Here is a 27042-nt window from a genome sequence, read left to right on the forward strand (position 1 = left end):
GATCAAATTAATGTTTACAGGGTTTCAAAGAAGACAACATATCTATTGCAATCTAGCTAAGTCAGCTTAAATTGGGTTAAGGGTTTGCAGTTTATTAAAGCAAAGCACTTGGTGTGATTAAACCAACACCATGTCTCCTCAAGTGTTTCTCCCACATACGGGCTGAGAACAGTGTGGGAGCTGCAATCCCAGGGCCATTACGTTTTAGTCTGGTTGTTGTAGTTGGATTAAGATGTTAGCTATCCCCCGTTAACCTCTTCTCACTAGACAGGGCTGATCCAGGACCTAACATGGTGAGGAGAGAGATGGAGCCAGATGAAAGGATATAAGGGATATAAGACTTGCATCGGCCCACATTGCAAAAGACTCCTGGAGGGCAGAAGGTTAAGGAGAGTAGAGAACCCTCCTTCTCTTTTTCCTTCCCTCACGCATGTTCCGAATGCTAAACACCAGCCCACCAAATTCTCATCCCCCTGTACGTCGTCCTCACTCTCCTCCTCCCTCCTCCCTCCTCCTCTCCCGCCTCCTGCACTGCAGAATCACTGATGTGAGGTCTTTTGTGAGAGCGCTGGCTGGCCTCAGCCTGGGCTCTGTTACGGCCTGACCACTGACCCACTCACCCGCCTTTTTAAGAGGTTTTAGGGTCATGGGTTCACAACAAGGTGACTCAACTGTGAACGGCGGGTGGCATCCTCTTTCAAAGGGCCCACGTCTTCACCTTTCCCTCTCAAGACTCTCCCTCTTTTTCGCCGCCCTCTCTCTCTTTTTCCTTTCCTTTTTCTCTCTTTCTGCCCCCCCCCCCCCCCTCCCCTGCAGCCCTTCTTTCCATGTATCCTCAGTGACTGACCCGCCGTCTCAGCTCTAATTAGCATAGCATCCCAGAGCGAGGAGAACATGAAGGCTAATGGGGGTTGGGGCCCCGTAACAACACGGAGGGAAAAGCTTCAAGTTTCTAACTAGGGCCATCACCTGACCACATTTACATGGGTTTCTGCAACCAGAATGCAGGCAGGAAAGTAATGTATGATAAATTATTCCTTTTTCGTGGTAGAGGAAGTGAACTAGAGGGTAAAAGCATCAGAATTCCAAGCAGCCCTGCATGGGAGGCTTGACTTGTGGCTCTAATGCATTTTGTCTCTAATGCAATGAGGCGGAGGAACACAGACAGATGAAGTACATTCAGTGTTGCAATATGGGGATCCCAAACCAATATTTACATCTGATCCATATTTTGTGTTTACAGCAAAAAAAATCTGGTTTCACGGTAGCTGCAAACAAATTACTCTGCTTCAAATACGGATGGGTGGGCTTTACTCCATCAGAATCATTTAGTGTGTCAATCAAATGGCAGACTACCCCATAAAACTAAGAGGTGGAGAAAACATTTAGGTGTGAGTTAAGGAGACATTAGAGTTAAAGGAATTTTGTTGTGCAGAATTTTCCAACATCTTGGCTGTGCAGCTGTACTGAGGCCTACACTCCCAAACCGACAGGCCTTGAACATTAACTGTAGCACCACAAGTGTCATAAAACGTGTTCATATAGGAAATCAAACGCCTATGATCTGTTCATTAAGCAACACAGATCCACATGTGGACCGACTTACCATTCCATTGCCACAGTCAGTCCCATCAGCCAGTGGCATGTGCTGTGTGCGACATCCTTTATGGTCCCCCTCTGCGCTGCTACACCATAGCCTCTTGCACTGTTTCTGTGGGGGCAAAACAATTAGCACCAGCATTATTTGTTTTTGCCTGAATAGTAAAAGAGCTTGTCTATAATGTGAGAACACTTTTGGGAGGAAGATTGTGTGATTGCAGATCGAAATAGGGTTGTTGGTTTTCTTCAAACAGTATTTCAGTCAGTAGCCAGGAATTCACATTTTCTTTTGTGCTTCATTGCTTGCCAGATGGATTTTAAATGGCCCAGTATCAGCTTTTAATTAGTGGCTGGGCATTCAACAATAGGCAGAGTTTATCTGCCTCTTTGAACGTGAGAAAATGCATGCCATACATTCCACATGGCAATTTACAGATTACATTTATTCTACTGTATATTACAATTAAGAAATATAGAACCTAACTGCAATTAACTGACTACAGCTTCATATCTGTTGGCCTTTATGGATAACTGCTCCGATCACATGTCTGAGGGTTCTGCTGTATATCTTAGTAGACGACAACTATCTCAGATCTACTTCCACCTGAAGTCTTGATCCTTCACTTTTTAAGTGTGGTTTTCCTTGCTTTGATAGCAAGCCAACTTACCATGTAAGGGCAGATTTGGGAACCGGGTCCAAACATCAGTTCACACTGTCTGTTTGCATTGTAGATTTGACCAGGGAGGAGGGTGGGCAGCTCGTACGTCCTGCCCGTAGGCTCATCAAGGAGGCACTCCCCATAGCCGGTGCTGAAACACAAAAGTATGAATTGTGTGTACAGTAAAGGAAAAGGAAAGCACGCAATCATACAAGTGTGTGCACAGACAGACAATCGCACACATGTACACACACACAAGCACAAGGCAAACTTTCATGGTAACATTTTCAGGATACTTCAGTATTTTCTGACCCCAAAATGTATCAACACGTGTCCTCTCTTTCATACGAGCAAAGTAAATATTTCCATGTCTTTGTCGGTGATCATCCTCAGATGTGTTTTCCCCTGTGGGTGGTCTGTAAAGTTACCCAACAGAGAGACTGATATCACTTCCCCTCAATGGCCTGTTAGTAAATGCTGTCACTATGAAACTGTAGTCAGGCGCCACAGACTGAATCAAACTGTATTTTGATACAGACTGAAAAGGTTCTGCACACTGACTGCATTTTTATCCGAGGTGTATTTATCTGCGCTGAAGAAGGGAAAAAAACGAGAATCTGGAATCCTAAAGCACCTGATTAAGTTACAGAAATCTGTGCCAGCGCCAGCATTGCAGCATAATGACAGACTGCGCTGTGCCACGCCCTGAGCCACGACACAGTAACAGAGATAACAAAAGCACAGCTGGACTGAATGTATGCAACAACGTCCTGCATATAAAATCATCAGCCTTCACGGTCGTGAAAAGGCACAAGTCAAACATGTTAGCAGAGCGAGCCCAGGCTCAAAAGATCTCTTGTTTACTTTTGAGAAAGGAAACTGGCTGATGAGACATGTATAGATGTGTAATTACACAACATGTCTGCACCGCTCTGACAAATTTAATCCGGGATCGAGCTTCTAAAACACCTGCTCCATACAACGCCAGCTGACATGACAGTCCAATAATTACACAGGATTATCCTGAGTTACAGTCACTTGTTTCTTTCCCCTTTTATTTCCAGTCTATAATGTCAGAAACTGCAGCAAACAGCGCTGGGTGTCAGGGGAATGATTGCATGAGAAGAAGAATACTACAGTGGAGGATACTGTGAATGAAAACTATAGAGCAGCCTGTCAAGGACTCACACAGACATTCCCATATTACAGGATCTTTCAGCAGTTGGTCATCTGTCTAATCAGTGTCCTGGAACCTAATGGAATGATTATTAAGACCAAGACAGACAGACTCACAGAAGGAGAAGGGGTCAGTGTGGTCATTTTTTAAATGAAACGTCTACCTTAAAAAAAATTAAAAAAAAAGAATATTGGCCGTGTGGATTTGAGACAGCGAGGCAATTCCTCTCTGGCACCAGAGGAGATTCCACACCTGGCAGCCATTGGGGAAACTTGAAAGTGAGTTTATTTATAAGATGACTTATAGTTGGCTGTTGTGTGCTTGTCGTAAGAGACTAAACAATAATAGTTTCCATGCACACCATACCGGGTTTCCCTCCGTACACAGTGCAAGAAGCCTGCTCATATGTCAGATTGATTTTTTTTTTTTTGCAGAGGAAATGACACAGAGCATCACTGTACAGTGTTTGATCAAACAGCGCCAAGTAAAATGCAGCAATGCTGTCATCTTAGAGCTTTGTCTCAGACAGCGTGTACCGATTATAGTACAGGGAGATATAGCACGAGATAATGACTGCTAAGGTTTAAGTTGAATTTAGAGCAACATACCAAAAATAAAGATCCATCTTGATTTTATTAAGGCGAGACACTATAGGCAAAAATATTGTTTCATCATGCACTTGTCCATTTTGAGATTTAGGGCTATTTTATTTTTGTTTGGTCGTTCTCTCAGACTAGTGGAAATAAAACATCCTAAATCTGTAGATTTATCCTAAATTCACCAAAGGTTACCGTTAGATAATGCCTCGTTTGCATACTTCAATATAACAATTTAGAAAACTTGTAATACAAAAAAAATGATGTCTTAATGTGAGTAATCAACTGGGGAAGTTTCAGGGAGATATCTTCTAGATACATTAATTACTGTGGAGGTTTCATGGCAATATCTATTAGTTAAGTATTTAAAAGTGACTTCAAATGGAAGAGTTGCTGGAGCAGTTAGGCTAATTCTTGAGGTGTGTAATGGAGAATGATGGGGCTTGCCCACTACTACTGATTATGTGGTTTCAACACCCAGCCAACACAACAATTAGTGGGTGGCAACAGCCAAAGATTTGCATTTTAGTTTTATATTTGGATTTTGAGGCTTAAATCAAAAGGCTCTGCGACATCGTGGGAATGAATGGTTGCTTTATGCAGCAGTTGACGCATAATAACGCTGCACAACAGCAGGATGCTTTTCATCAGTGCTGAGGTGCGGCAGTTCAGTGCACATTATTACAGCAACAGTGGGATATAGGGGGAGAAGGAGGGGAATCCTTCTGAACAGGGATGCTTGAGAGGTGGCGCGGCCTTTCATTTTTTAAACTGGTAGGAGAGTGGTGCAGATTGAATTTGCTCTTCAGGGAGAATGGGCAGTCAAAACACTGATGTACTTGACCAGGGCAGCCCACTGAGCAGGAGCAGTACTGTAGAGGTAGTACTTTGAATCAATGCTCCTCATTGTTGGCTGGGGACGGATTTCAAAAGCTCTTGGACGACGCTCTCATGGGCTTTTCCCACCGCTGCGGCTCCCACACTGACATGCTCTCTTCATACCTCCATTGTTTGTTATATATCTCATATAGTGAACAAATGCTGAAGTTTATCACAAATGCATTTCATATTTACACCACACTCCTGGTTTTCGCGCAGTAATGCGCCACACAAACACAAAAAAAAAAACACAGCTGTCATGGACCGGACCAAATAATAAAGAGATTCCTCTTAACTCAATGTTCCGACCACTCGATGTTGAGGTCATCGCTGGCTGGAAACTATGTGAAACACAACCTTAAAACTCCATACGAGGCGTTGCCTAACACCGCGCTCTCGAGATGCATCTGGTCAACAAGGCTGTCCTTTGTGAAGGCCTCCACAATTAACAGAGGAAAGAAGGCAAAGATTGAAGGGTCATGTCCTGGGAAGATATAATTATAACTGACATTTCCCATCTTAAAGGGAAGCCTTTCACCGGGATCAGCGACCACAGTGCAGGTTAGGAATTGCTGAATGAGCCGTTGCCCCGTGTTACGGGTTTTGGTGCGGAAAGCAGGCTAGTGACTAGATTACTGTTTGCCCAGCATCTAGAAAACACGGCTCTGTCTGAGTGGGGAGACAGCTGAGGGGCTGCGAGAGATCCATCGCTCGGGTCAGCCGAGGAAGACCCCCGGATTCAAACAGGAAATACTCTTTCAACACCAGGCAATAACAAGTCCACACAGTTTACATTGCACTGACCTGTCTACAGAGCACTGCGAGAGACGTTGCAGCGGTTTGTTTAGGTGGCCACGTCACAACAAGTAAAAGTTAATATGGCAAACTAAAAACACGGATGTGATAGTACGAGATTGGAGGAGAAATCATTAAAATTTTGTTTTGGTGATGAATCAGGTTGAAAGTGAGGAGAGCTGGTACCTACTCTAGAAACTCTGTGATGTACTTGCGGCTGCACTTGGACCATGACCAGGGATTGGTGTCATAGTTGAGGGTGGGAGCCATAACATGATACTGGTGCTTCATGCCTGCCTCTCGACACTTTGGGTTGTCATCATGAGGCATGTTGAACCTGGTGCGGAGAGGAAACAGAGAGGGGGGGGTTAGCGATGGAGAGAGGGATATAGGGAACACACAGAAAGTTATTATCAGCTGCTTAATGGCTCAGCCCTAACGAGGAGGATAAATGTCACAGGATTTACATTCAGTCCTGTTGGGCCGCCACACACACAGATGTGTGAAAAATCACCACACACACCACGCAGCTTACCCTCTATCGTTTTACATATTTTTGTGCTATCTCCAAAATATTCATTCAGTAAAAATCTCAGAAAGGCTTCTATAAAACTCCTACTGGCCAGTTGGTGGTGCAACCTTTTATGTGAACATCATTCTTTATCCATCAGCATCTATCCGCTCTACCTCAGCTCACTCCTGAGAGGTCAAAGGTCACCATCTCACATTCTCAAAGAGCTTACCTCTTTTATTAAGCCACCCCTCTTCAGTGACCCATTTTTGTCATTTTTTTAGGGGGGATAGGGGATCTTTAGGTTGAGATGCAGCTCAGTACTGTGTGTCAAGTTTTTCTAGTTATACATCTGTAATAAAACGTGCTTTGTTTGTGCTCCTATTCTAATGTTGAAAGTTTAAAGAGCAAAAGGGGGTTAGAAAATGATGATGGAAGTATATGATGGTCATTCCCCATCCCCTAATATGGGCAGAAACACCGTGCATCAACACACACATGTATACGTTGCTCGAAGGTAAACATGTATGAGTATGAACAATGACAATTCCTCACATTTGAGAAGCTTGAACCAGCAAATGTTTGGTATGTTTGCTGAATAAATTACTTTAAAGCTTAAAATCTTGTCAAAGTAATTGATTTTCTGTTGATCCACTAATCAGTTAATCAGCTGATTGTTTCAGCGTTTTAAACAATGAATCAAGAGTCTTCACAGAAGAACAGCTGTATAATTGAAGTACACAGCATGGCATCTGCAGATGAATGAATTAAGCCGCGCTGAATGGAGTTGGCAGTCTCATAAAGCAAGTTGATCATGTCCAGAATAGCGTGGTCCAACGCAGATGTCCTGTTTTGTGCTGCGGTTTGGCCGATTACCATAAGTACATGTAGTGCATTCACATCTCTATGTACACACACAGGAACCCATGCAGCTGTATGATGTCTGAGATGTTTACAACAGGATGTGGGCCAGTCCTGGGCTCTGGACTGTGGCTGAGGGTCAATCCATACCGCCACACAAACAAGACCTAGCAATGCTGGCATGAGGCCCACCCTACAGGGGCCGAGGGCCTGAAGGCAAACACCCAGGGAATAAATAAGCCTCTAGCACAGTAATGAGCTCTGCACATACAAACCAAGCTGCTGGCTGATGCTGACAACATCAAATCAGGCTCAAATGATATTTGCACCGTTAACTACTAACTATTCTTCGTCACTTATGATGGTGCACAGGTGCATCAGGGTGATGCAGCAAGTTTAAATGAAAACAAACAGCTCGATACTTTGCCATGTAGACTTTCTTATTATCGTGAAAGGGATTTGTGACAAGCGCCAAACAACTTGTACTCTTTTAACACATTATGATGATTAAGTTGATAAGGACTTGAAATCCTGAGCCTTTTAGAGTAATTAGGTCGTAAATCAGGATATTTTGTGGCTCCGTGTTTGGCAACCTCAAGGGACAGATCAATAGAGGAGTCAATTCCAGTGGGAGGGAACCAACCCCAGCATTATAGATTATAAGCATCCGGACTAAAGTGTGATTAGTTAGGGTTCACTCACTTATAGTGAGAGCTCACAACAAAACAAGCTGCTTTGTTTTCTGTACATCCCATCCTTCATGCCGCGCTGTCATGCAACTAGACTTTTTGGAAGACAAAGACATATAACTGTGCTGAAATGCCCGTAAATAACTGCGAGAGTAAGACACCGCTGCAGCGATGTCGAGCTGAATTCCTGCAGATTGGGTGTGCATGAGTACGAGTTGGAGCCAACAGCGCAGTCTGCAGGAACAGCAATTATCAGCACTTCAACAGAGACAGAGCTCACCGACACCAGTGGGGGAAATGGACTCATACCTTGTCAGTGGATTACACGTTGCAGCTCCTCCAAGTGTGGTGCTCCGCAAAACAAATCATCTTTGACAATCTCAGTAATCTCATCCACTAGGTTATGTGTGATCGGGATAATGCCGGGAGAGTTTTGTGGTGTGGCTTTTCGTTTTTTTTAAGATGTTGTAGAAGAAAGCCTGTGGACTTAAGATTTATTGGTGATCTAAGACATTTAGAGCACTTGGCACCGTCTAATGACAAACTTGATTATATGTGTCACCTTTGAACGGCTATCAAATGACACCGCCTCGCCTGAAAATCCCCATGATGGCCATTAGCAATCACACATCCTTGCAGTCATCTGAGAAAGGCCTCCTATCCATTAGTCTAAATATTTCTGTAATCTGCAATGCTCTTGAGAGGCTCCCACTACCTGACACTGGCTTTCCCAGAGCGCTAAACACTATGGACAGCTCACGCCTGTAAACGCAGGGATCAACCACGCCAAGAGGCAGAGCCAACTGGGCCTCCAGCTGCTTGAACTTTAGCATAAACAGATCCACACGAGATATACAAGGGGGAAGAGTGTAAGGGGGGTGCCTGCTCGGGTCCGATCGCTCCACTGGAAGAATGTGTGAGCGGGGACAGAGGAGGAGGAAGAAGAATATCTGCCATTCTTCTCCAATGGCTCACACGACACTGGTCCTCTTTTAGTAGCCTACACAGGCAGACCGGAAAGAAAATCCCTCACTCACTTTCACTTTTATACTTAGCAAGGGAGGTGGGCAGGATGAAAGAGCAGGGAAAGAAAAAAAGGACTGACGATTCATCTTTTTCTTAAAGATATGCCCTCGCTGAGATGGGAAAGAAGATGCTGCCAGTGCGTTACAATTCACATCTAAGGCTAGTGCTTCTCAAATCGCACCACTTTTTAATCAACTAAACTGGATTACAAGATAGAGTAATATACAATTATACAATTTTTTTACACTTCACACAAGTAGCATTATTAGCTTGTTGTAAAAACACTCTCTGGCAGACAGGCGTGTTCGGAAAACACACTGTTATTCACTAGCACACAAGATATATATGACGGGCGGCACTGTGACATCTTCGGGTTGTTTTATCAGTGTTTGCGGCTGATACGAGGAAACAAGCGAGCTCCCGAATACTAAACAGAATATTTAGCCTTGCCCTGACTGATAAAGTTCTGGGATCCACTTTCAATGATGTACTTACTGTATATAGAGAACAGAAAACCCACCACATATCCACACTGAATTTCATCTGAGCTGTCGTCCACTCGAGACAAAGCTCTGACACATTAAGGGTTAACTTCTTGAGCTGTATAGTAAGGTATTAAAGGCTGGCATGTTATTAAAAGTCAAGTTTTCACTTTATTATGTTTTGCACCTGTGACTGCTGCACCCTATGTCTCTTGATAAGAGGGCTTTTGTTAGTCAAAGCTGGCTGCGAGGGGCGAGTTAGTGTCTGTGTGTGTGTGTGTGTGTGTGTGTGTGTGTGTGTGTGTGTGTGTGTGTGTGTGTGTGTTGGGGTAGGGGTGGGGTGATTGCTACAAGTTCTGTGCTGCAACTTACACATGGCCCAGCTCATGAGCGATGGTGAAGGAGGCACTAATTCCATTTTCTTCACTGATGGAGCAGCTCCGGTATTGGTCGCACATGGTCCCCAGCTCTGCAAGCCCTACAGGGTCACGTAGATACACAGAAAAACACACCGATGAACACATACAGACACAACTATTCTAAAAAAACAAATCCTGCTGCTTGAGTGTCAAAGGCGATTACACCATCAAAACTTCTGTTCCGTAAGAGAGATTAGCAACCGCCACCGCCTCCGCCTCCCTCCCTCCTCCCGTTTCTACCACTCTGTTCTGTCACTATAATATTATTAGCTGACAGCTTGCCATAAACTCATTACTGCACAGTATATGAGCTGTGCTTTCCGGAGGGTATAGTTAATTGAAAAGGACTTGAAGTGGAGAAATATTTGTAAAATAGAAAAGCAAAAGTTTACCTAACGTGTCACATTTATCTTTTGCACGGCAGATGTCCTCCCTGAAAGAAATAAAAACACACAACGCCGTTAGCCATTTTTCAGTTTTCCCTTTCAAATTGTGAGGATGGGAGATGAGGGTGTACCTGGTGATGAGGAGTGCTGTGTCATGGTGAGAGGGATGGCTGTCATCCGGGAAGTTTTGGCTCTGCTGCCAGACACAGAAGTTGTGGAGCGTCGTGGCAGCATTGAAGCTCACTGTGGGCCCTTCCTGTTTTGGGTGAAATACCATTGCGGATGTGACCAAAAAAACGGGTATACATATTGTAATGTAGCTGACATAAGTACATCTTTAAATCTCATGTAATAGGGATATCCCACATTTTTCAACCTGTCTTATGATCATATTTCTCTCAATTGTGTGTACTGATCATGATAACGTTTTACTTACTTCATCAGGTAACATGGGCAAAAATCAGGAGCCCCCTACGGCTTTCCAAACAACTTCCTTCCCTTTAATTTAACTATTGAAGAATCAGTTACAGTGACCCAACAAACTACAGTGAGCCTCTCAAGCAACCTCTCATTCGCAGGTGGCTAGCTGCCTCACTATAGTATCGTTTGTCTTCCATGGAGACCTCTCTTGAGACTTGAAACTGACAAGGCAGGCAGTGTCCTTTCAAACAAGCCCCTCAGAGAAAAGGCCAGGCCAGGGACACCTGCACTGACGTCAGCCATATTGGAGAGCTTGATACAGGTAGCATTCAAGACCCCGCACTCACCTGTTCATTGTGGACCATGACTAGCTTGACAATCATGATGTTGATGAGGTTCCCTACGCTGGGGTCCTTGTACACTGCTGCTACCTGTAACAAAGACAAAACACACAGACAAAAAATGCAAACCTCCACTGACCTGAACCAGAGCACAGATAGGGACGGTATGAAAGCTAGTCTACTTCTCTTCACTCAATACGTGGATTGAGAAAATACAGCAATTGTTTTTTTCTGGCTGAGCTCCATGAGGTTTAATCAAAATTGCAACCGTTAATTCAAGTCAAAAGAAACAAAAAATGTCTCCTTCAGGGTAAGTTTAATCAACAGGGTATTACAACCAATTACAATTCCCCCACAGACCTTGGCAGAGAAAAAATAAACTGAAGTCTGGACCCAGCAACAAACGTGAAACCTCAGCAAAGCTGGAGCTCAGAGCCCCTCTGTGAGGACAGCAAAACATTCCCTCTGTAGTTTTTCCCCTCCGCTTCTCTTGCTTTTCTCGTGCAACCCTGTCACGGTCGGCCAGCAGTCTCCTGAGGCCGCGTGCGGCCTCCTGACAGGAACTCATTAGGCCACTATAAACATTTAGCTTTTCTTAGCCTAGGGGGAGGCGAACGTGGTCTAAGCCTGTCCAGAGTGGGTGCTCAATGCTCAAAGTCAAGCTGTGACACAGGACGTTGTTCTGTATCCTCTCGCCCCAATGTATGTTATTGTATGATTAGTGCAAGAACCAGAAGGGAAGGGGACTGCAGCCTACATGGGAACATCACTACAGTATCTCACACAGCCAGTTATATATACGTATATATATACAATGTTATTTAGGCACTCAGTCAGCATGACCAAAACCTTAAAACCTCACTTAAATGGAACACAATGGATCTAACTTGGTTTTGCTCTCGGTAAACTGTGGATAAGAAAATTGACTGAGAGATTTTGAAAGAAGAAAAGAAAAAAAGTTGTGTTTGTGTGTGTGTCCGCACCACCGGTCTGCAGACATGAGCATAGCAGAATTAATGTTTTGACTTCAAACCTGGCACTAAAAACTGGGCTGACACATTTAACACGGACTGTACCCTCACCAACTTACTTAACACACCACTGACAATCATTACTCCGTTATATGTCAATGAGTGTTTTGAACGGTCTGTCATACTAGAGCGAGACACACAGCGGAAGGTACACACAGGTCAGTGCAATTGATAACCTATCCTGCTTTGAAACTACTACTCTAATATATGCAGATACAGTCAATTACAGTGTTACTGACTTGATTACCAGGCAGCTCTCCCAGTCATGGGGCTCATAAAGAGGTCAAGGTGCTGAGTCAGGATTTTACCAATTAACTGGGCCACTTTCGTTGAAGCCGCAGCATGCTAGGGTCACATCAGGGTTTGCGACCAAAATGTCAAACAGTAACATCTGAGGCTAGAAAAACACAGACCTGGACTGGGGCATTTAGTTTCATATTTTTTATTTTAAAAGAAAACACGTCTTGCGTCTGTTATGCCATTAAAATATTTTGGGTTTAATTTGCCCCAGGTTTTGAGGTGTCAGTTTCTGAGATTTCGGCCACCACCCTAATACAATGAAAGACTTTTGGTGCTCAAGGAATAAAAAATAAATAAAAAAATCACTGTTTTCACTGTCCGTTAAGGCCTATTTCCTGAGAGCGTAGGTCTACTGCAGACTGTTTACAATGGGATCTATTATCAAGAGCAACAGGATCGTTTTTTAAATGTTTCCAACTGTGTGAACCAAATTATTTCCCCCTCCATTGTATTTAGCCTCTGTTACGTTTCAAATTTTGTTTACATTTTGTTGCCAGCAAATCTTTCAGGTTGAGTTCAACTTTGGTACACTTTGAAACGTGAATTAATGGTGACAGGCTAGCATTAGCATGTTCCCAGGTGGCTGGTGTGTTAGCAGTTAGCAGTTAGCTGGCCAGTTAACCAACTAGTCATTATGTCACCAAGCTTTAAGCATCACTTATTTCACGGTGCCACGTTCTGTTGTGATCAGGTCTTTAAGACTGGGGAGGTCTCAGAAAACCTGGACGGATAAAAAGCCTATCTGCATGCCTAAATACCAATGCAGGTAAATAAAATACATGTTTGTTTGTGTTTTGTAATTTGGGTAATCAATAGACCGCTCAAAATTATGAACTGCATGCACATCCATTTGTGTAAGAATGACACAGTACAACGATAACAAACTCATACCAATCATCTCATACATTAAAAAAATATTTTTTTGTTTTTACTTACTACTGACATGATTGTTAGGATGTAGTGCTCTAGGTTGCGTCCATGGTGGCGCACCATTTTTGCATCCGCCGTCACCATCAGCTCGACGTAGCGAGGGTAGGAGAGGAAGCGCTTGCGTCTGCGCGGGGCTTTAGGGTGTGTGCCGGTGGAGTTGTTGTCGTAAATGTGTTGATCATCTATGGTGGCTCTGAGAGAGTCCAGCTCCTCTCCCATACTCCATCGGCTCTCAAAAGCAACCGGCCTCTTAGAGTTCTCTGTTTCAAGAAAGAAAAATGCTGAGTGATGACGTGGAGAGGAACATATTCATTGGATTTAAAATAATGGTAATATAGGTGAACTGGACTATCACAGAGTCAAATTCGTCTACACTGGACACCCGCTGCTTTATGTTATAAAGGCATTTCAGTAGAGAGCATGGTGCATCTACAGTTAAAAGCCGAGGGTTTTAGCTTAGCTGAATTCCAATGACATAACAGAAGCACGCTGGACTTCTATGGCAAAGAAAACACCATCAATTTAATTATTGCAGTGCTCGGAAAACAGATGTACCAAGAGACACGGGGTCAGTGGTGAGCTTTAAGAATACGGGTTTTCAGGTCAGGCAATATGCCCGCCCTCTGCCTGAGTGTAAGCCTCACAAAAAAGAAAATCTCATGACGACATTTTACCGACTCACACAAGGACTAGCCGAACTATCCCACCTCTCTGAGCCTGGAAACATTATCATCTGAAAATGAAGTTAAATGTGGACATGATCAAAGTTAACATCAAATGCAGTATATATACAATGTCAGATTGAAACAATTCCCTTCATAGGCTCGCGGTGAAGAACACTTTCAACACCAGCCTCATAAGAGAAAAAAAAAAAGAAAAGAAACGTCAGCGATGTACTGTGGTACTGGCGTTCTCTCAGCTGTGTTGAGCTGGCCATGAGCGATAGATTCCTTTACCATGACAGAGTGAAGTTGAAAGAGGGAGACAGAGGCAGAGACACAGAACGCGTTAAGAGCAGGTTTCATTGAGACAAATCTGCAAGGGTTAAGGTGGAAGCCGATGTAATTACACATACACATATGTGTTTCCTAAGACTGTATCCTTTTGAAAGAGTTTGGAAGAGCCACAAGTAGAGCAGGGGAACAAGGAACAAGAGAGGGGATTTCTGGTCTCCGTGCAGGCAAGTTCCAAACTGATAAAAAATAAAAAGAAGGTAATTTTGTTTGGGACAAATAGCTGCAGCATGTTCTGTTACTGACCAGCAAATCCACCCATGCTGAACAAGTCAGTAAAGGAAAAATCTCTTCAACATCATCAGTCAAGTTCATGACGAACACATCAAAAATCATCTGCATATTCTGAACATCAAAATGTTTCAACCGCAATCAATAATTTATTAGCGTTGGAAGGATTTCAATAGCAATTTTGGGTTGTAACAGGCCATCTGAGGACTAAGTATTTGCACACAGGCTATTGTGCTGTCCAGATTTGCAGCAACGCATTGCCATATGTGATGCGGTGTGAAAAAAGACTGCTTGCAGCAGTTGCTGGGTAAGAAGGATTTAAGCAGCTACCCGACAGCGCGATGGATAAATGTAGCAGGAGTGAATAGTAAATCATGCAAAAAGACAGTCACGACAGCTGGAACGGCACAATCTAAGAGTTCTTTGACAAGTTCCTCCTATTCCTAAAATGCATTGCTGCAATGTTTGCAAAAATGGGGGGCACATTTTTCACATCCATTATTATCCACATATTAAAACTTATATTAATGTGGCCCAAATGCACTCAACATGTCAAGTCATAGCATTCTGCAGTGTTTTTTGTTGCTTTTTACGAAAACATGCATACTTATGGGAATGAACAATTTTGAGAAATGAATGAAACATAAAATGACATTTAGTCTCAGTAATTTTATGACTGCCAGTGTTTACGAGCCAAGCATAGTTTGGAGTCCGTCATCCTAAACAACCTCCTCAACTTGCGATAACCCGGTTATGGTGAAGAGTTCTATTGTCTGCTGTACACTCAATCTTTCCAGACAGACACACAGAGAGAGATTGTGTACAACTGTTAGGTCTGAGCGCTCCGAGATTATTCAAGTGATGCCCCCAGTGGGCACGCGAGGCGGAGCGTGACTCCCTGGCACAAAGGGACACAGCTCTTGCTGCCGTGAGGCCCAGCCCCACGCCAGTGCCAGCATCCAAGTCAGCGCCAAGTCTCAGTCAGTGCACACAGCCCGGGCAGCTGGGCCAGGACAGAGCTTTGTATTTTCCAGGAAAAATCTCTCCGAGGCCAAACCCACTACACTAAACCCCTGAAACAGACTCATCACTGCAGACAGTCTGACATCAAAGGGATTATCAAAGCACAGAAGAGCATCTACATCAACAGAAATTGGTGTTAAATCTCAGAGCAAGCGAGTGTGAGATGAAAAAAGAGAGGAAGAAGAAGAGGAGGAGGAGGAAAAAATATGGTCCCTATTATAATAGCCTTTGAATCAGTGCAGATTAGCCACACACAACCTTTCCCAAATCGCCTTAGGTTCAAATCCCCCTCTCACTAGGTAGTGAGCTGCTACTTACACCATGAGAAGACAGGGGTGACTGCCCTGACCTGCCGGACACACAGAGACGTCACATCCTCCTCAGGGCATTGGGCATCAAATCAGCATCAACTACACATCTGCATCTCTGTATTTTACATGTTGGTAATTGATTACCAAACATCAAAATATGAGATGTTCAATTTATTTTTATTTTTACACCAGCAAAAGTCTCCCAACCGCGAGCTTATAAAACCGAGCTCCAGCGGTTCTTCATAACAGAGAACAATAAAAGGAGCCAAGATGAGTGTAAGCATTTATAAATGTTGTAATCGAATAGGCTCCATATGCACATCGCTGAAAAAGACCAGCATCACACTCACTTTTCTGCTCCAACGCCTACTTGACTTGTAAACTTTCAAAGCTCTTTTTATGACTGTGCCAAAAGACAATCAAACACAATGCATATCATAAACAATGTTTATCTATTCACTCAATAATATGTTTAATTGCACCGCAGGTAACCCGCACATTAGGACTGAGCACTTTCATACATATTTCAAGACTCCAGCATGGTTTCAATTCTTACATATGTTTACACTTCTTTACTTTCATTCATAAACATTTCATTAAGTATGAAAGCATTTTGATGCTTGAATTTGCACTTTCTGTTTGAGCCCATTCATGTACATCCAGCCTGTCCTGAAGGATCTCATTGAGATTTCAATCTAGATCAAAGAGTTGCTCTTTGACTCTCCTTCAGCTCTCTGTCAAAAGTATCAATGCCAAGAACCCAACAATGGGGAACACACATTTCATTGTTGAACTAATTAACATTCTTTTAGAATGGCCCGCTGGGAGTTAAAGCGCCCTTTTCCCAGGGTGCCAATTAAGTGGACAGTATACCTTACATTGAGTATAGGTACTTCCCTGGTTCTATACGAGGTCATACACTCTGGTTACTGACAGTACAACTCAAGGGGGGAAACATGTTGAAACTCCTGTAGACAGAGGCACAATTAAGTGCAATTCTGTGGCGAGACGGAGAGAAGCAAAGGCAGCTAATTGTTGTTGCTGAAGAAGGCTTTTAAAGTGAAGTGGCATGGCTTTTGACCTCATTGGGAGACGGTGGGCTGTGTACACCAACAGTGCTCTCAGAGTTCAGTTGTTATTTTCAGTTCAGAGACATGCTGAAGACAGCACGGTTGTGAGCTGAAGAATGTGTTTGGAGTAGCAGACCTCCTCTGAGGAGACAAAACACTACTTATGGATGTGGAATCCTAATGATGGGCAGGGGCCTGGAGTGTTTTCATTTGGCAGACTCAAACTGAGAGTTTCTGACTCTCGGATTTAACAGATTGTAGATTACATGACTGATGGATGGCTGAGAGACCAACATCCACCAACATCCAGCCTCCTCAAGGACTGCTGTTTTAATAATAGTGCATTTTTAAAAATGGGTCTGCATCAAACACAAAAAGCCATCGCAACAAACATACAAACAGGGCTGAAGTGTTCCCTTCTAGATGGGAGGTAAGTGAATGCAATTTTTTAAAAGGACACTGAATGTGAGTACTTGACTGCCGACGTGATTTTCGGCTATTTTAAAAACTGAGCTCCTCATTTCGAGTCATTATTTATTGCAAAAGGAATCCGCTTTGGGATTTATGGTTTAAAGTTATGGTGAGAGACTTTCGAAAACCACAGCACCATAAAACCAACAATTAACATAGCACCTGACTTTGGCATCTAACGAGAACACAAAGAGGGGTACTTAAAGAATAATTATTTTCTTAAGTTTGGCCGTCATTCATGTCAGTAATAATAGCATTGCACTCATCGACTCCTGGGAACAGCATCGCTCAGTCAGACAAATTAACTTTGTAGTAGCGATGTCGCCGTGCTACCAGATCTCAGAAATTACGTAGGTGAGTATGTTATCAGAGAAGGGATGGACATAACTGTGAAAATAAACCCAGCAAACCAGAATCCATACAAGAAGAACTTACAAATGTTTTAAACAGTTTCAAAGAAAAGTATTTCCCCAAAAACTATTCAATACCCTGAAAGAAAAAGTTCTGCCTTGACAAAAACAAAGCATGTCTGCAGTTTTGAGTGCTTTCTGGCTTCTCAGATGATAAACAGCAAGAGCCACAGGCGATGACACTGATGTTTCACTGGCCAGCTCCAGGCACTGCCTCTCCCCAGTCCACCTCAGTGGGAAACTGTCGCTCATCTGTCACCCCCTCTCACCTCTGAACGTCACCCATGCCACCATGCAGTCAGTCACTGTCACTCGACTTGTTCTTGCCATCCCAATCAGCCCCCATCTGTTAAGAATGGCCAGACAGCAGACAGTGGCAGAAAATAGCCCCAGCTGGAATCTGTCACGGGAACTCCCGAGACAACACAACGCATTGGGTTCAATGGGGTTGAGGCCTCAGGGCAGGCAGACACATGGCAGCTATTAAAGTTATAGACTGCCTGTAGTTGCCCAGCCTTGTCCAGAGTATGTTATCTTAAAATATGATGCCAATGAGTGCAATGGGCCATATTATTAGCTCCGTCATGATGCAGTCTCATGAAATTTGAGGCAACGATGGAACAAAGCATCATGCCTGATGAGAAAACTTGCACATTACTCAAAACTAACACACATGTTGGCTCAAGACTCCCAGTCAGTGTATGGGAGAACCCATTTTTCAACTCATTTGACAACTAGGACTAACATTATCAGCTTGGCATTCCAAAACATACTTTATGTCCATTCAAAAGGACAATCAAAAGACAAAAGAAATTCAGATTTTTTTCTTTTCTACGTAGGTCAAAAGAAAAACAGTGGGTGAGAAAGCTACTTTAGAGAAGCAGGTGTAGAAGAAGAAAAGCAGGCAGTGGGAGTTGAGGAAAATGCTGGGGCCTCTGCCAAGCTCTGCAGCAAAACCGGCAGGCACATTTAGCACCGGCCAGGAGTGCTCAAACACATGAAGAAAGAAGCTCCTTTCTCCATCCCGCTGGACTGATTTGCTCCCAATACTCAGCGGGACTCTTCGTCCACTGACACACATGCAAACCACATCTATGGATGCACACAATCGGGCAAAAACAAACTTTTTTTTCATGGCAACAATAGGTACTTCCTGGAATGGGGGAGGTTCAGTCTGTCCAGGGGGCATGGGGGCACAAAGCAAGCCTAAGCCTTTTGGAGCCATCTGACATGCAGAAGCTCACCACCATCTAAAGCCAGACCCCTGAAGGTGAAGAGAGGTTGTCCGAATGATCTGCACCCATCCATCACTCCCTGACCGGGCCACCTTCCCTGACCCCTGTCAAGAGCCGGAGCTAAGAGGAAAACAAAGAGCTTAACGCATACATAGTTGCAAGTGAGGCCCAGAAAAGTCCAGTAACCACGCACCTCTAGGAGGGGAACAACTCAAGGTCACATCCACCCGTCCAGTGAGTGACTCCAAACAAAGAGGGAAGTGAGGTCACAATCAACAAGTGCTTCCATTCACATACATGAAAGCGCAAAGGGAGAACGGGCAGCGATTCAAGTCGGCTAGTTCAAACCCCAGGCGGGGGAGGGCATTTTCCATGCAAATGAACCCATTGACCAAAAACCTGATGCTAGCATTTGAACTACCATGTATACACAGTGGGCACCAAGGGGGGAATCCTATACAATGATTGTGTTGAGGGTCAGAGAGGCACAGATGCCATGTGTGCCAAGTATTGCCGCATCAAAGCCAATCACGTAGCTGCCCTCAGTCAGCCATCAAGAAATCGGGTGAAGCGCTAGGGAGCCAAACACTGGAACATTGGTGTTTGGGTTTACGGCTGGCAGCATTTGCTGTCAAGCTGTCTGTATTCAATTCACTATCTCTAATTCAGACAAAATATGACACCCCACGACTTTAGACACGCAGCCAGCGACTGAGAGAAAGAGATACCTCCGTCTCATGCCTGTCTTCACATGGATTTTAAGAGAGCAAAGGGAAGAAACGGAGCGGGAAGAATCTGCCCCTATCTGTAGCAACCCTCATCCCCGTGGCTATCTATATCGAAGGACGACGCAAGGATCCACATGCAAGCTCAGAGACAGATACCCCGTAGAATGTGTCATTAAAGGTCGGAGCGGTGTTGTGATTTGAGCCCAGTAAGCTTCTTCCCCAGGGGCTTTTAAAAGCCAGAATCAGGCACAACAAGGCACTCTGTGACTTTAAAACATTAATCACACACTTGACAGCTATCTACACTAGAGATATTCTAAACAGCGGGGAAGCCACCCAGGTTGGCTGACACAGACAGAAGACTGATACAGTTGCTAGAAATGTCAGTCAGTGAGATCAAACTAAATGCTCATGTTGTTCAGGTGCTTTGATTTACTCTCACATTTTACGTTTCTTCGGAAACGTTGCATTTAAATCATATATTAAACTCACATGCATTTAACTGCACATAAGAATAAAGGAACACACACAGTGGGGAAAAGCAGCTGAAGACAGGTATATAGTCATAGTCATGACTGCTGAAATAACAAAACCTAATTTTCCTTCAAGGTAACACTTTAAAAGCTCTTACCGTTGCACTTCTGTTGCTGACACTTCACAGGTAGTGACGGCACATGTACAAAAAAGTCAAGTATTTGTACTTGTCAGAGATGACAAGCGCAGAGTTAACAAAACAAAAGCTCCTCGTCTTTAAATTCATGTGGAAACATAGCCTTCCTCTCCTTTCAACGTGAGGTGTGAAGGGACTGTACAAACTCTGGAAAGTTGTACTGCCTCAATAGATACAGAAGTCCCATTTATTGTTCTGGCACCATCTGTAGAGCATTAAGACAGAAGTATGACACATCATGAGGGAAAAGCTTATCTCACCAGAGGTATCTGGTTGGTGATATACATTCTGTTTCCTGGAGGGCTGCTTGATAAAACACAGCTTGTTTCATCTTTGTCGTGTTCAAAAATATGTTTTTGTCTTTTGCATAGAGAAAGGTGGATGAAGAATAATAATCAACACAGTGACTAAATAGGCAAAACGATGTCTATACAGAGGGAAAACGCTGCCTGGCTTGCAGATTAGCAGGTATTGTTGGCCATTCAGCACTTCCATCTGTTTGGATCAACTGTGATAGTTAGCTTGTTTCAGGAATAGAAGGCCCATAAAGCTTCAAACCTCTTCAAAGTCCCAAACCTGCCAAAACACCTCAGCACTCAAACTCCAAGCACCAATTTTGATTTAATGCAAGAGTCCTCTTCACAGGAACATAAAGTGGAGAAAGAAAGAGCGAAAGAGAAAAAGAGAGTAGGCCATAAGATGACTGACCCTGACAAAGAGTGCTTTTATAGCTCCTCAAAAAGAGGAGATACTGGGAAAGGAATCCTCCTCCCCCGCCAACACCACAAGTCCTGCAGTCCATCATCTACATGATGAGATAAATCTGATTTTCTTTTTTGTTTCTCGGTACGGTGTTTCTCTAAACTTCTTTCTCTCTCAGCAATTGGGCTGTGGTTGGGAGCCCCATACTTAGACACTGATTTAGTCTGACGCATAACATAAGGAACAGAAAAAAATGTACAGACATGGTGTAGATTGGAGACAAGAGGAAGGAACTACGGAGACTGTAGCCCACAGAGCAGAATGTGTGCTACATGTTATCTCAAACACATTTAACATTAACACATTTTAAAATCCAAAGCCAAGAGGCAAATTTCCAAAGAACAGGAGCATCCACTACGAGTGTTTTGCAAGCAGAACAACACGTGCCAAACCAGTGTTTACATCCAACCGGCTAGTAGCAGCGTGTACTGCACTCCTTCCCATAAAAAGACAGGACAGGCCTGTTAGTCTTGGCGTAGTGTGGCCTTCAAAGAGCACATTTATCACCGCATCTGGAGAGGGGCCTATCTGATAAAGCTGAGGAGCCGCAGCCTGGGACACCTCACAGTCCTCGCCTGGCCCTACTGGATCTTTTAATCCTGCTGTTTATTGTTTACCTGCAGCCCTTTGATCAAGCTCTACAGGTGTCTGATCTATGTACGCATCGTTCTCCCTACTATGTCCAGCTGTACACTGAATCCCCTTCCCACAAGGAGTATACTGTTTCATAGTTGAGGTTATGCGTTGAAAAGTCAGGATGTATCTCATTTACGATTAAGTAGATGGAAAAGGATAACTGTCTAGGACATAAACTAACTGAATGATGCATTTGGATTTTCTTGGGACATTCAGTCAGGGTCATTCACCACGCCTCCACTCTCAGTTCTTAAGGGAGAGTATATTTAAAAGTGCCTCAGAGTGGGGGCTGAGAGACCCTCCAGATTTCTCAGTCTCTGTTTACCACACACAGACTGAGAGAGTGAAAGGGCAAAGCATAATAAGGAGGTATTGACCTCGCCCATCAGGTCAGTCCAAGTTCTTTAAACCGCCGCCACGCACAATAGCCACCACCATGCGACAATGGCGGGGTTCAGACAACAAGCAAATCAAGTGGGCTGCACATAAAAGATTTATTGCATCACGCCACAAAGGCCTCCCATGGAGCTCCCTGCGAGGAGGACTCTAAGGCCTTCCATCGTGGTGAACTCCACTCGGTCACCCTGCTTTCTCTAGAGGGCCTCTCCACCACCCAAAGGCCTCAGACATAAACATTCAAATGAAATTGGGGGAACTTTTTAAGCAGCCTCCCATGCGGAAAACCTCTCCAATTCTTTTCATCGCAACTGCAACCTGAAATGTAATTATTCCTTCCCTCTGAGCTGCTGCCACAGGCCCGGGATTGAATACTTCAGCAGAACGTGAGTGGAAACACCAGGCGGTGTTGGAGCGCATTTTGCTTAATTAAGTTTTCAATAATGCTCCTTAATCAAAGCTGAAACCTTTTGGGTATCCCGCAAGCCAAAGATCGTGACTGGGTATAATTTCCATTTTAGGACCGTGTTTATTGCAATGGCTCAGAAAGTTAATGCAGGTCATCAGAAGGTACAGTAAGTGTCTGTGGGTGAAAGTCAGACAGACAGTGGTTACAGGCAGTATAGTTAGGCAGTCTGTAGTCTGTTACCTGAGGCAGCACAGGGCTCTGTGTTGTTGTCAGTATGCGAGATGTTCCTCTTCCTCTCGTGCCGATAGACAAGATGAGGTTTGTTGTGCTCTTCGTCATATTCCTCCCCCACAGCGTTTAAAAGAGGCTCCAAGAAGTATTCGCCATGTTGTGTCGTAAATATTCCAATCTAGAGCAGAAAAAAGGGATGTCATTGACGGCTTTGGTATGAAGCATGCGCTTGCATACGTGCACGCTGCACTGTATGTGTGTAGATTTCATTTCCAGATTAGGGCATAGTTTCATTCAAAGAGGTTGCGGTTTAATTGCAGTCCTTCTGTGTAGCCCTTGGGTACCAGTGAGCACATTATTTCCATGCTCTTTTTTTTTGACGGGTGCACATGGAAAGAACATGCTGACTCACAAAAGGACAAAAGGATAGAATATCTATAACAGCTCAGTATCAGTCATTGTTGAAATTGTAACCATGAGAACAACCAATCGCGTGACATTCAAAACCTTTTATACGTTTATCAATACATAAGTAAGTCATCATGATTCAGTCAACCATTTTACACCTTCATGCGCGGGCTACTAAGAGTGCTTGTTCTGGCTGTGAAAGTGCATTTCCCCTCACGACCTGACACTGGGACGAGTGACATCGTCATACATGGACAGAGCTGCTGACAGAGGAATGCTAATATTGATTTGGCAGCTCAGTCCCTCACAAAGCTTCTTAGCTCACTCCGCCATGAGGCACAATGGTGTTTGTATGGTAATTTCATGCGCACACTTAAACAGGATATTGGACACTGGAATGTTATCTTTAAGGCAGCATTATTCCATAACCATCCCCATGAGTGATGGACGTCTGACAATGGAGAACGAATCGGATATGGAAAACATGTAGAAACTGTATGTGTACCTTTCCGCGCCGCCTTTCAAAGGGTGAAGGATTAGCTGGCTTGCACGTATGCAACGTACTTCCTCAAAAGAGCTACAGGCCTTGAGTGCGACATGTCTTCAGTTCTGCAGTGTAATAAGCTTGTGAAAACAAGACACAGGATAGGAACAACCACACTCAGAGCCTCAATGTTTCTTATGTACTCCAACTCTCCTGCAATGTTATTATTTCTTCAGTTCTGACAGGCCAGTGTAATAAGTATTGACAGAATCCAGTTAGGGTGTGTGTGTTATGAGGCAAGGCGGCATGGTTTTTGCACAAAAATGTAGGTACTTTGTCATTAAATGATGCAGAATTACAAACTAACATTTGCAGTGCTCTAAATGTAATGAGTGATTCAAACAGTGTAACAACTGGAAGATGTTTACCTGTATCTTGTATATCACTCTCTATGGCAAGTTAACTTTAATTAGACGATTATGGTTGAGCCTCTCTAAAGTTCTCATGTGGTGTTAATGGAAGGCTGAACAGACAAATGCTCTGTTTAGTCAATGGAGGGGGCAGAGTTTCAGGGTTTCCCAGCATTAGCTCAGCAGCAAATCTGGCAAAAAGTTTGGACAGACACAATGATTGCTGTTCAGTAGCGGGTGCTGAACTGGACCTTACAGCTGAGGGACTCCTATTTGAAGCGAGGTCACCACCATGACATGGATGAAATGGTGTTGGCACACATCTGTTTTTATCAAAAGCCCCTCAACCCCGCCTCCCTCCCCGATGCCCCCCTGGGGACGGCTTTGAGCAACTCTAGACAAAAGGGGAACCTGCTTTTTCTAGAGTGACCCCTTTGTTTTAGGGCTTAATTATTCCTTAATGACCTCAACCCAACAAAATGTGCATGGCCATCAAGCCCCAGTGATCAGATACGGACTCATTTATGACCCTATAGCCTCTGGTGCTGTCTCCATTGTCCTGTCATTCTCAATGAGTGATGATGCGGATAAGCAACAAAGATTGCTTGAAAAAGGATGCAAACATGTTTGGATAAGCGAGTCATACATCAAAGTTGGGCAGAGGGGCAATTAAAGGCTTATTACCCTGATAATTCCAGCATACCTCATGTCTTAAATTGTTATATAAACATGAAAAAACACTAAATGTGGTTTGGTGGTGGTCTCTGTTCTCCAAAGCTACACTGAATGGGAGTTAACCCCCACTAGCATGGAGTACAATCACTGAATGCATTGTGAATGTACTAGATCAACATGCTATCCTGGTACTGTACACAGTGCACCTATCTAAAATAAGGATTATGTCACTGATAGGGGGTGTGGCAGAGAGGGAGACTCCAGGGCTATGGTCCTCCTGTCTGTGTTGCTGAGTCCAGCCAAACACCCCCCCAACCACGCAGAGTCCATGCCAGGATCCGGCTGGCTGAGGTCAACCCCCTGCCCCTGGACCAGCAACCTAATGTGACCCATGAAGTCATCCCCTTCAACACTTCTCAGATTCTCTCACACAGGAGTCTGCAAACTAAATGACTTCAGGATCCCCAAATGGTATAATGGGGCTGTAACCTCATTATTACCCAATAACTCTATTACAGCCCCATAACATCTAAAAGATATCTGATAAACGGCAATTAAAAAAGCAAACAGCTGCTTTCGACTGATTTATGTCTGCAAGCTTGGGGACGCAACTGATCAGATTTTCCCCATCAATCAATCAATCAATCAGCTTGTGTTATCAGACCAACAGTCTCTAATACAAAGGTATTCAACTTAGAGGGATATGAAACTGAGAAAAGCACCAAGTCGGCACATTTGAAAAGCCGGAACCAGCATATGTTTGGCGTTTGAGATGGAAATATCCATCGATCAACTAACCAATTAACTGACCACTAGTTTTAGCATGTCTGCTGTTATTACTGTTTTGTTTTTTGTTAAGGTTTAGAGGTTTCCTGTAGCAGCAAAGAAGTGGTTGATAAAGTAAAAGCACAGCCATGACACCAAATGGCTATTTGCTGCACATACGTAGGTTCAATTCAAATTCTACTGCCCCATATGTCAGCCAAAGAGCAGCAACCACAGCTCGAGCTGATCAGGGATTTTGCTCAAGGGCACTTCAGTAGAGTGGAGTCTTGTTGTCACATCAACCCCAGTCTCTAACATCACAACACCACCACCCTGATGCCCAGACAGCACTGTGCCCTACAGCAGCATCTCCCCACAGGCAATGAGATGCAGAGCTGAGCGCTCTCCTCATCGGTGACATTTGTCCAGTGACACTTGCTCTTGTTACACTCCCAGACACACACTTCCCTGGATGCATGGATGGAGGCCTGTCAGCATCAAAATAAAAAAACTTTCAAGCTTGTGAAAAGTTAATACTCACAAGGCCAGTGCACAGGCTGAAGACGGCAGGGTACTCGCTCTTGGCGTTGACTTGTCCGCGGAAGAAGCAGTGGCGCATATCGCTCTGGTCATGGAAGTGGGAGTCCGTGGCGTTGCTCTGTTCCGCTCCCAAGTGTGTCACTGTGTACGAGGGGGCGATGAAGCCGGATTCTGCGGTCAGATTGAGGTGAAAGCGGTCCCCGAACGCGTCAATCCTGTAGTGAACCCGTAAACCCGAGAGGTGGTCATTTAAACTTCTCCGCCTCCGCCTGTAGTGCAACTTATGGGGGAATGATTCTCCGAAGTCATTGACGCGGAGCGGGGTGATGATTTCATACGATGACAGCTGCTTGATTAAGCTTTCTGCAAAAGGAAAAAGCAAAGAGAGAAAGTAGAGGCATCAATGTAACGCGCGCTGACAAGCCCCCCAAACGTTTGCACCACGCACCATTCCCAATTACCGCAGATTACTCTTGAAACATCTTCAACACGAGAACTTCACCGCACTCCTAAAATCACAGCAAAAACACTACCTTGTTTGGGATGCAATCGGTGTTGCAAAGTGTCCCGGACGAGCGCTGACAGATGACACATTAGTCCAACCAGCCAGATTGCAAACTGCATGATTTCCTCCGCGAAGGAACCCCTGGCTGTCGTCTCCAAGGCAAGTACCCTCTGTCTCTCCCGAGCGGCTCCCCCTCTCCCTCTCCTTTTCCCCCGGCTTGTCAGCAACAGGTCGCGGGATCCGCGGAGGCTCTGTGCAGCGCAAGTCTTGCAAAGTGCACTGGCCTCATCGCATTGCTAAACGTGCATCCACTGCCCACTGTAAACGCGAACTATTTATGACACATTCATCCCCCCCCCCCCCCCCCCTGACGGTCAAACAAATTGCTGCCTAATGTAAAAATGCAGTCTACACTGCAAGGAGGGATCAGTGCCAAGTACGCTTTCCCTTAGCCATCCCTTGAACACCCCGTGCACCCTAAGCACTCTCAAACCGCGAAGCAACGCCCCTACAGGCTGCCGAGCCAATGGTGAGTGCGCCTCGACCACCACATATGGG

General features: G+C 44.3%; 1 protein-coding gene across 1 annotated transcript in view; it reads right to left on the minus strand.

Moving 5' to 3' along the window:
• LOC142948087 (A disintegrin and metalloproteinase with thrombospondin motifs 20) overlaps nt 1–26603 on the minus strand; it is a 70104-nt gene extending 43501 nt beyond the window's left edge. The window contains exons 1-11 of the mRNA XM_076089968.1: nt 26513–26603; nt 25981–26342; nt 22707–22875; nt 13108–13361; nt 10847–10930; nt 10211–10335; nt 10086–10126; nt 9647–9752; nt 5896–6042; nt 2268–2409; nt 1607–1711 (exon numbers count right to left, since the gene is read on the minus strand). Coding sequence (XP_075946083.1) covers nt 1607–1711; nt 2268–2409; nt 5896–6042; nt 9647–9752; nt 10086–10126; nt 10211–10335; nt 10847–10930; nt 13108–13361; nt 22707–22875; nt 25981–26342; nt 26513–26603 — 1626 coding nt within the window. The remainder of the gene's footprint in view (nt 1–1606; nt 1712–2267; nt 2410–5895; nt 6043–9646; nt 9753–10085; nt 10127–10210; nt 10336–10846; nt 10931–13107; nt 13362–22706; nt 22876–25980; nt 26343–26512) is intronic.
• Nucleotides 26604–27042: the final 439 nt, after the last annotated feature.

The sequence above is a fragment of the Anarhichas minor genome, unplaced genomic scaffold, assembly GCF_050575085.1.
Source record: "Anarhichas minor isolate MPS153535 unplaced genomic scaffold, ASM5057508v1 ptg000011l, whole genome shotgun sequence".
In the NCBI taxonomy this organism is placed as follows: domain Eukaryota; kingdom Metazoa; phylum Chordata; class Actinopteri; order Perciformes; family Anarhichadidae; genus Anarhichas; species Anarhichas minor.